This window comes from Hibiscus syriacus, unplaced genomic scaffold (assembly GCF_006381635.1).
Source record: "Hibiscus syriacus cultivar Baekdansim isolate YM2019G1 unplaced genomic scaffold, ASM638163v2 tig00110478_pilon, whole genome shotgun sequence".
In the NCBI taxonomy this organism is placed as follows: domain Eukaryota; kingdom Viridiplantae; phylum Streptophyta; class Magnoliopsida; order Malvales; family Malvaceae; genus Hibiscus; species Hibiscus syriacus.
The window spans coordinates 878,694-889,540 of NW_024062755.1; the positions used below are offsets into that span (position 1 = coordinate 878,694).

At 34.4% G+C, this 10,847-nt stretch overlaps 1 protein-coding gene across 1 annotated transcript; it reads right to left on the bottom strand.

The window, feature by feature from the left end:
- Positions 1-8,779: 8,779 nt before the first annotated feature.
- LOC120128352 lies at positions 8,780-10,457 on the bottom strand. The gene is made up of 3 exons (XM_039146040.1): positions 9,789-10,457; positions 9,420-9,723; positions 8,780-9,261 (listed from the first exon to the last, which is right to left on the bottom strand). Exons 1-3 carry the CDS (start codon positions 10,455-10,457, stop codon positions 8,780-8,782), a joined length of 1,455 nt encoding a protein of 484 aa, XP_039001971.1.
- Between the last annotated feature and the right edge of the window lie 390 nt (positions 10,458-10,847).

Here is a 10,847-nt window from a genome sequence, read left to right on the forward strand (position 1 = left end):
ACAACTACCGGACACAATTCTAGATAACAACCTTTGGGCTAAGACCGCAGTTGATTTTTATCTACATGAGCGGAGCCAGGGGTGTTTCACTGACATATGCAAGCTCAACGATGATATCTATTTGTTGCTTGATCGGTCTTAGTGGGGCGTATTATTAGGGGTCGAAGACAATGGCTATTTCGATAGAGAGGTAAGTCTTATATTTTTCTTATATTTCAATTTGATTATTTTTTTTTAAATTTATGTAAGTTACTAATATATGTTTTTTTTTGTAAAACAGCATATCGATGCGTGGGTGTCACGTCTTCTAATAATTAGGAAACTTAAGGAAAATAAAAGAAAAACACGATATATAATTATGCCGACGTCTTTTAACGCCGTTCACTTGAAGAATCAACGAGATGAATCATTTGCGTTGGGCAATGGACAAGCTAAACTTTATCCTGCATGGTGGGAGGTCGATAAGGTTAGTATTTATTTTAGATTGAGTTTAAAGGTATTTATAAATAAGTGCGCAAATGAATGAATTATTACTTATGATTGCATGTGTTTATCCCTGTTTTGGAACGTAAACATTGGCTTCTCGTCGAGCTTCAGCTCCCATCCCTTAAGGCAATAGTATATGACAGCATGATAAATTACATATCATTGGCTGATTTAAGAGATATTATTAAGGGATGGAGCTCTCATTTGGCTAAATTCTTGGATGCGATAAATTATTGGACTCGTTCTGGAAACAAGAAGCCAAAGAAGCTCAATATTACAGTTAGCAGAGACGAGACCGCACCACAACAAACGAAAGGACCCAGAGGGGATTGTGGTCCTCTCGTATGCTTGGTGTTGGAGCGTTTGATCATAGGAAGTATAAAGTATCTACCTCCCACCGATAGAGATAGAGCTGCAGTAAGCTTGTGGTTTCGGCACTATATGGCTAGATCGATATATACGAGACGCTGCCTACCTGCATCCGCATTATAAAAATGTCCATAAACAATTGGTAAGTTTATAGGCTTGTGGTTTGAAAATGTTTGGTTAAGTACCTAGAATTCATTAATTTGTTGTTTGTAGGTTTTAGATGTGTAGAAAGTGTTGTTTGAGCAAATGTTTGGTTTCTTCAGGTTAAACTCAGAAGTGAGCTACGTGAAAATGATGTATGGCTGCAAAAGTTGATTCAATAGTAGATGAGGAAATAAGAATTATTGCTTATTTTTTGATTGTTTAATTGATTTGTAAAAGATGATTTGTAAAAGTTGATTTGTTTAATTGATGTGAACATAATTCTTATTTGTGCTTGTTTAATTGATTGAAATGTAATGGTTGATTTTGTTGATTTCAATCTGCATTACGTTGAAGGCAAAAATGACTATCGCAATGCGAAATGAAAATCGCAACGCGAAATGAAAATCGCAACGACAAAATCGCAACGCGAAACTAAATTCGCGTTGCGATTTTTATTTCGCTTTGCGATTCCCTCGTTGCGATTTTCATTTCGCATTTTGATTCTCTCGTTGCGATTTTCATTTCGCATTGCGATAGTCATTTCCGCGTTGCGATAGACATTAAGATGATTGCGAACGTCATTTCCGTGTTGCGATAGTCAAATGAATGCCTAATAAGTGATAACAACTGAACAGATCATAGAAATTTTCAAACTCAAGTTAATAATACATGCCTAACTGAAAATGTTAAAAGTTCACACATAAAATCCACATAATACAACGTTTGCATTTAAAAATCACCTAAGTTAACAGTCCCAAAAGGTGAAGCCGGTTGTGATTGGGATTTTAAAGATGATTGCGATTTTGATTGCCTTTTGCTTGCACCATATGAGCTTTGGATTTTGATGAGGATCCATATTTTGGTAGAGGAAAAGATGATTGTGATGGCACTGGTGATCGACATGTCAACCTTGTATGACCACTTTCCTTGCACCGACTACATGTCGATCTCTTCTTCTTTTCACCCTTAGACGGTATACGATCGTGACTTTTTGGTCGGCCAGGTAGCCTTCTGTCCATGGCTGGTGGCAAAACTGTTTGTAAGTCATCTGGTATGTCCCACTCAGAAGGATGTGGAATAGGGTAGACAATCTCGCCATAAGTCTGTCGATATACTTATGTAGTGTAGCAATCCATAGCGTATGCGCTTGAATCATCTTGGTTTAGATGAAGAGAAACTTTTATAACATGGCAACACGGATAACCAGATGTTTGCCATTTCATACAACTACACGTCTTTGCATTTAGATCGACAAGCCCATTTAAGTTATTATCCAGTACTTCAAACAAAGTGTTTGAACATGGTTCAACTCTCCATGACGTTGACTTCACAACACGTTTCGTTATCTTTTTTTCTGTCCATGGTGTAACATGATGTTCCAATGTTCCTATAAATTTAAATAAATAATACTTAGTAAAATATATGATAAGTTACGAATTTAAAGAAATAATACCTGCATGGTTTCTTTTCTTGTAGTACCACTGTTGAATAGAGGCTCGAAAAAACTCCATTAACATAGTAATGGGTAATTTCCGGGAATGACGACTTAGAGCGTTGATTGATTCTGCACTATTAGACGTCATGAAACCATATCTTGCTCCAAGTTGATATACTCTTGACCATCTTTCAAACCCGACATCTTCTAGTGTTTGAAAACACTGAGGCAAAACACGTCTTAAACACTTTATATGCTTATTAAAATCCACTTCCCGATAGCTTTTACACCCTTCCAGTATGTCCATTTGTGATTTTTTATACCAGCAGACCTTGATTTTAGATTTCTATACAAATGAACACCACAAAGTCCACGAAAAGCATCTGGGAAACACCTTCTAACAGCGTTGTCAATTGAGTTTGCCATATCGGATATGATTGTCAGATTGCTAATAGGACCTATGCAATCCCTAAGATACCCCATAAACCATGTCCATGAATCAGAGGTTTCAGATTTTCCAACCCCATAAGCTATTGGCAGTGTCCCATTGTTAGCATCCATGGCTACTGCTAATAAGTTTACTCCAAGGTATTGATCTTTTAAATGTGCTCCGTCAACTATAATAACTGGGCGCATGCAATTAATAAACGAACGAATCTACAAAATCATATTCACAAGAAATATAATCATTTAAATGTGAAATGCATGTAACTAACAAAAATGAGTCAACAAAATTATATTGATTTACTAACCGCAGCACCAATGGCGATAAACAGCAACTCAAAGCGTCCATCTCTATCTGTTTTGATATGAGTTACCGACCCATGATTTTTCAGCTTTAAATTGTGACAATAAGCCGACAGTTGGGCAAACAATGCTTCTGGCGACCCCCTCAACAATTCCAAGGCATAACATTTGGCTCTCCAAGCTTGAGAATATGAGATACTAATCTTGAACCGAGCATTCATGTCAGTCATAATTTCATATCCCCGATATACCCTACCATTCAAAAACATTAACTTAGCCAGAAAACCACCCAACACCTTTTTGTTTGCCTGTCTATGGTGAGGAAAAACTTGGGTTCTTGAACATGTATGTTTATCAATAAAAGTCCTAACTTGAAACATTTCGCAATATTTTATCCTCTTTGCAATCATACGCCACATACAGTTTTTGTCAATCATACACCTTGTTTCGAAACGATCTTTGCTTGATTTGTTAACTTTTAGTTGATAGCCATCTTCCACACATTTCGTATACAAAGCTATCTTCAAGTCTTCCTTTGTATCAAAACAATCATCTTTCTTGATACGAATAATTTTTGTGTGACAATCAACTGCTATCTTTACCAACTCTTCTTCCGATATCTGAAGTAATTCTGGCATATTCCAGTTATACTCCCGTGGCATTTTCTTCGGGGACTTTTCTTTGGGGATTTCTTCTTCTTCTTTTTCTTCTTCAGTGTTATATGAATTACAGAATGGATGTTCAACGTGTTCATTTACAGTCGTAACTTCCTCCTCATTATCATTAACAACATCTTCCTTGGCAACAGCTGTTTCATCATCAAAATTCGGGTATTGACCAATATCAAAATCATTACACGTAGGGTCTGTTTCTTCTTCTGAAAAATCATCAAAATCCGAGTATTGACCAAGATCAAAGTCCGGGTATTGACCAAGATCAAATTTCGAATACTGACTAGTACTCACAATTTTTTTTGTTGGCTCATCATCGTCTAACTGGTCAATACGAAAACCGGAATTTGGTGCTGAAAGTTGATTGGGATTTGGATTAGGGAAAGGTTGTGGGTTTTGAGATTGTGTTTGGTATTGGAAATGTGGTGAAACAATATTTGCTTGGTGATGAAATTGTGGTGGAACCATTAAATTTTGAGCACCATAAACTAGGGTTGAAAAACTTAGTTGATTACTACCCGCTACTGATCCAACTTCACTACTTCTAGGTTCAACAACATACAATGTAACATCATCACTTGAAACACTAATGTAAGCAATGAATCGTTCAACATCTTCATTGTCGGTTAACAAATAAACTTTACCATTTCTCTGATAAGATAGCCTAAATCCACTTAGGGGCTCTAAATTCAATTTATTTGCAACACGTAACATTAGAGTTTCATAAGTTAACTTTTTTAATGACAGTTTTAGTTGAAGATTCATGGGTAAAGGCATATATTGTAAAACACCATGAACATTCTCCCATGACCCTCCAAAACACAAATCTATCCAAACATGATCAACATTAGATGATTTCATTATTGTAAATTAATTTACTAAACAAACGAGCTGCGAAACTAAAACCTGTTGCCGGATGGGGAAGGATGTCGTTGGATATAGGAACGGATGTCGCCGGAGAGAGTGATAGATGAAGATGGAATGAGTTGCGATTTAGGATTTAGGTTATGAGTTGCTGCTGCTGCGTATTTATATACCCAAAACATTTGTGTTGCGAAATTAAAACCTGTTGCGAATTCAGAAATCGAGTTGCAAATTTGAAATTCAGTATTGCGATAGTCAGAATCTCGTTGCGATTAAGTAAATTGCAATGCGAATTAGGAAAATCGCAATGCGATTACGTAAATCGCAATGCGATTACGTATTCGCATTGCGATTTACGTAATCGCATTGCGATTTACGTAATCCGCATTGCGATTTACGTAATCCGCATTGCGATTTACGTAATCACAACGCGAATTTGGGAAATCGCAATGCGATAGTCAGAATCGTGTTGCGAATCTGGAAACTGATTTGCGATACCGGAGATCGCGTTGCAAATTATCGATCGCATTGCGATTTAGTTGGTCATTTTGGCAAATCCAAAAAAAGTTGGTTAAAATCGTATATTATAAGGTATTTTTGGTCACTGAGGTTATTTTCTCAATAGAAAAACATGACATACATGGCTTGTTAAAATTCATGTTTGAGCTAAACAAACCACAAGTGCTTAAACATGATGAAAAACCAGAAACGAAACACAAAGGCCATGACCCATTATTGCCAAATCTGATACACAGACCTGTGAAGTTGTCACCTCTCTGTTTCATAAATTTGAGTAGATAGAATATGAATCTGATACACAAAGGCCATGAGCCATTATTGCCAATATTTATCTAGCATATGACTTGGCAACAAGAAATGAAATGCTTATTTATTTAGAAGTACTTAATGATTAAGCAACTTGAATCGTGGAAACAACCTGATGATTTTGCAGTAGATTAATTAAGGCGGCAACCAATACGTGGTGGCAGCAGCAAGCAAATGTTAAAGAAAGGAATTACTATAAAATTAAAGCAATTAATGACGCAAGGAATGACAGCAAAAGAGGCAGTTTAGTTCTCCTATATATATGTACGTGTATTTAACTTAGTTTAAGTATGGATATATGTGAAGAAAATGTACGAAAGAAAGTGAAGCTTAGCAAAGTTTTGTGGTGTCTGTAAATTAGTCGCAATTAGTGTTAGGGTTCATATTTGTATTTTAGTTCGTATTAATAATAGCATGTGAGTTATAAAATTTATCAAGTGCCCATTCACGCTTTCAACATTTAAGCTCCTTCTGTCCCTCTTTCCTGCTCTCAGACTCGACGTGATCCATTAGAAGAAGCAAAATTAAAACTGCTTCACTAAGCTTTACACTCAGGCTAGGTTGTTAATTAGCAGATACGTTGTTAGATGTTGCTGTTGGTGTTGTTAAAAGAAAAGATTTGATCGGAATACTTGTCGTCGTTGAGCTGTGAAAATATTTGTTAAATGCAAGTGGATGGATAATCCAGAACAAAGCCACTCAGAATGAAAGCAACCGTACAATAGCTAACAGCTAACGAACATCCATATCAAATTACCTAAAACTAATAAATAAATGCCTCAAGAGTGCATCAAGCCCTCAAACTTTTGGGAAAAAAGTCAATTAAACCCCTGATTTTTTTTTCAAAGCCAATTAAACAAGCCCTCAAACTAATAGATAAAACTCATACACATTTTATAAGTAATATTACTCAAATTCAGATCACTGAAAGAAAAATGTCATCTTATGATTTCTTCTTGGATTCATTTCGAAGCCACTATTAATTGATATTTTCATGCAATCAATTTCACCCTCAAATTGGACTGACCTAGAAGGCATAATGACATCAATCATAGAGTGAATCCCAAGTGACTTCACCATCAAATTCAATGATAGTCTCAATATTCCTTTGTTTCTAATAAAGGAAAAAAAAGGACAAAAAGTAGCATATTAAGAGTTGATTAGTGTTGACAGCAAACTAATTATAGCTCCCTATTAAATTATGGAATGATTGTTGGATCGACATTTTCTTTTCCAAATTAAAGTGTTAATATTAAATATACTTTAAGTAACTGACTTCAATAAATGGAATGTAGCCTCTTTTGAGGTTTTAATATGAAATAAAGGTATGTTTGTTTGGGGAAAACCAATTACCTCGAAATTCCGTGTTTATTTCACGTAATTCGTTTTTCGGAAAATATTTTTTCGTGTTTATTTCACGTAATTCGTTTTTCAGAAAATATTTTTCCGTGTTTGTTTCACGTAATTCGTTTTTCGGAAAATGTTTTCCAGTGTTTGGTTAGAGGAAAACTGGTTGATCAACGTAAAACATTTTCTTAGTCAACAAAATTTCCTTTGTGTTTTCTGGAAAATGACTTACAGTCTGATTTTCCGTAAGTTATTTTCCTAACTTTTCACTTCAAAGAATAAATACTCGAAATAATTTTATTTTATGAATTTAATATTAATAAAATATTTTAATATCATTTTAATCAAAATATTAATTATTAAAATATTTAAAATATATTTATTAATATTTCTAATAATATAATATAAATATTTTAATATTATAATAAAATAATCAATTATATTATAATAAGATAAGATATTATATTTTTATTTTAATAATATATAATAAATTATTAATAAAATTTATATTATTTATTAATTTCATAGAAATAATATTATTAAATTAGTAATAATGAATAATATTATTTATATATTTAATATTAATATAATAATATTTTAATAAAGATATTTAAAATATACTAATTAATATTTTTAAAATATAATATAACACTATTAATTTAATAAATAATTAATATAATTTATAATATTAATAAAAATACCAATATTAATATTTTAATTAATAAAATTATAAAAATAAATATTTAATAATAAATAAATTATTTTAATATTTTAAAAATAGTAATATTAAGTTTTATGATAAATAATATTATTTATTGTATTTAATATTTGTAATAAATAATTTTTAAAAAACTCATCAACTAGTGAAAGAAAGGTTTAAACAACATCTTCCAAACATCGTAAAACGTTTTCCAAATGTTTTTCAGAAAAATGTAATTCATTTTATGGAAAACATTTTCTGAAAAACGTTTTCTAGAAATGTAATTTATTTTTCAAAATTCAAATCCAGTAATTCATTTTCCAAAATTCAACTTACAGAAAACCAATTACAACCAAACAAATATACCCTAAATTTTTTTGGGACGAGAACAGGGAGAAGCAAGGCGTTTTTCCGTGGTTATGAATGCAAGAATGGCTTTTTCTCTATGATTTTTGTAGAGGATGCAAAAGTTCATTTATTATAGCGTAAATTACATGAATGACCACTTAACTATTCCAGAGATTCTAAATTGATCCATCATCTATTAATTTTTTCAATCAAGTTACTTAACTGTCTAAATGGTGTCAACTAAGTTACATGTCAGTTAAAATCTAATGGAGAAGCTGACACGACAGTTTAAAAAATTGTATAACGAAATATAATCCTAATTACATTTATTTTTATCCAACTAACAAAGAATCAAACCTGGACTGTGGGAGGGGTAGACCAACTTCAACCACTAATACATGTCAACGTCAACCTAACTAATACCAAATACCAAAATCCAAAAGAAATTCAATTCCTTTCATCTTCATCATCGTCATTATATAGTCTCAGAGTATCTGCTTAAGCCACTGCCAAAACTGGCAACATCCCTTGATCAAGAAGGTATCAGGAAGCGAGTACTCAAATAAGTTCCTTGATTCTATTTTTCGCAGCAATTACTTATCCAGTTCTTATAATTTCATTGTTGCAACAAATCGCCGGTTGAAACAATAACAACCAAATAGAAAAACGGATGACAATAATGTGTTGTTACAATTCATGTTGGACGTAAACAAACTTCAAGTCCTTATACATTTATAAACATAATCAAAAAGCAGATATGAAACACAAAGGCCATAAGCCATTATTGCAAAATTTGATACAGACTTGTGATGTTGTCACCTCTCTGTTTCATAAACATACCATTTAATTACCGAGAAATTTACGGCATCCCCAGTGGACGCTAAAGTTGCGTTGAAGTTCTTTACATTTGAGGGCCTGACCATTGCAAAGCTCACCACACACCTTACATGGAGGGCAATTCCAGATGTTTTTCAAAAAAGTGAATTGAAGTGGACGTTCATGTCGGTTGCTACCAATTCGAAATTTGTTTCCAAGCTTTATGTATGGGAGATCCCCAATAGCACAATTGGAATGAAGAGAATTGTCGCAATCATCACAGCAGTAAAACCAGTCATTTGGTCTTCTTTCATTCTCACAGAGATCACAGAAAAGTCTAGAAGTATCAGAATCATCAGAATGAGTCAGAGTAAGAGCATGTTTGTCATACTTGTACCAAGCAGTGAGTGGTTGTGTTGCACAACCTATATCTAAAATGAAATCACAATGATTCATACATCTATATGCATTATTGTCCCCGTTTAATTTAGTGAGACAAATGCAATTCCCTGCAAAGTTGTGAACGAGAAAGAATAAATGCTCATGACTCGGATGCTTCAAGGTGTCCGATAATAACATGCGTCAAATGTCAAACTTGATTCCACGGCCTATCCTATGCAATCTTTATGGTAGCATCTGGAGCTTAATCCTTGACATTCAAGTTTACAAGCACCGGAACACGAATAAACAGTCATACGATTGGTGACCGTAAGCGTAAGCAAGTGCTTGTGGAATGGATGTCGCTTTGTTCTAGGTAATTCAGCACAATCTTTATGGAGAAAAAACTTGCATTGATCACAACTGTAATAAGGAGTTGGGATAGGCCTCATACACCCATCACATTGGATGTCATTGTTGATCTCGCCACTAAAAGCGAGTGTTAAATTGTGAATGTGGTAAGCATGCCTAATCTCACTTGCTACCATTTGCTCTCCGATCTTTATTTGTTTAACATCAGTAATCAAGTTTGACTGTGCTTCCAAGGAACTCTCATTATAGTCATCAGTAATCAAGCAGAATGAGTTGCACAATTTACATGAGCAATATAATGGCAATTAGAAACAGATGAACAGTAACAGCCGTACCTCATATCAACTTCATTGTAACAAATTCGGCACGTCCAGTCTTCAACTTGATTTCGTCGAAGAGAATATGAAAGATAAATCCCATGATGATGTCGAGTTATCAAGATGCCGCGTGGCAATGAAATGCACTTCTTGTGGACAAGAAGATTACATTCGGTACAAAGATAGGGGGAGCGATCACCGGCAGTGTCACAGAAGTCACACATAAATGACATTTTTCTGAATACAAGTCTCCATGGGTGATCATGACTTGCATCAGTGATCGTTGGTGAAACAAAATCACTAATTGAAAGATCAATGTCGCAAAGAGAGCAAGAATAAACAAATCCGTCCCATTTGATTTTGCACAAATTGCAACTACGTTTCTCAGGATGAGCAGGTAGTTTTGGCAAGAGAGTAAGCGGATGGTTAAGCTCGTATGAGTGATCAATCTCAAGGGCTACTTCGCCACATTTCTTATGAAGTTTAAATTTTGATTCAGAGGAACAATGGGGGCAGTGGTAAATTGGACCAGATAATGATTTCTTACAACAGGAACAATCATGCTTGACTTGGTCGTTGTGGTTTGGAATGAAGAGCAATGGATGAGAGTGAAAAGAAATAGGAAAATTTGCAGACATGGATGATTGAAGAAAAGTTGATGTGCAGATCGAATTGACAAGTAGCACTATGATAAACAAATCCCCAAGATTTCCTACCACACAAATTAAATATATATCTCCCTTGATAAGGTGATTTTGGTAAAAAAAGTGAGAGGGTGTTGGGGGTGGAACGATGGTTAAGCAGGGGTTGTATATCTAACTCGGCGCATACCTTATGAAGATAACTATCATATTCATTGCAGCCGTAGCTCCAGCCCTATACAGATTTCCCACACAAAAAGCAATAGCATACTTCGTCTTCTTCTCCACTTGTAACAATCTGGATTAAGCCCAAAGGATGGTCATGGCCGATATGCTGAAGCTCCATCTGTCCATCTTTCCTGCTCTCGGACTCGATGGGATTCATTA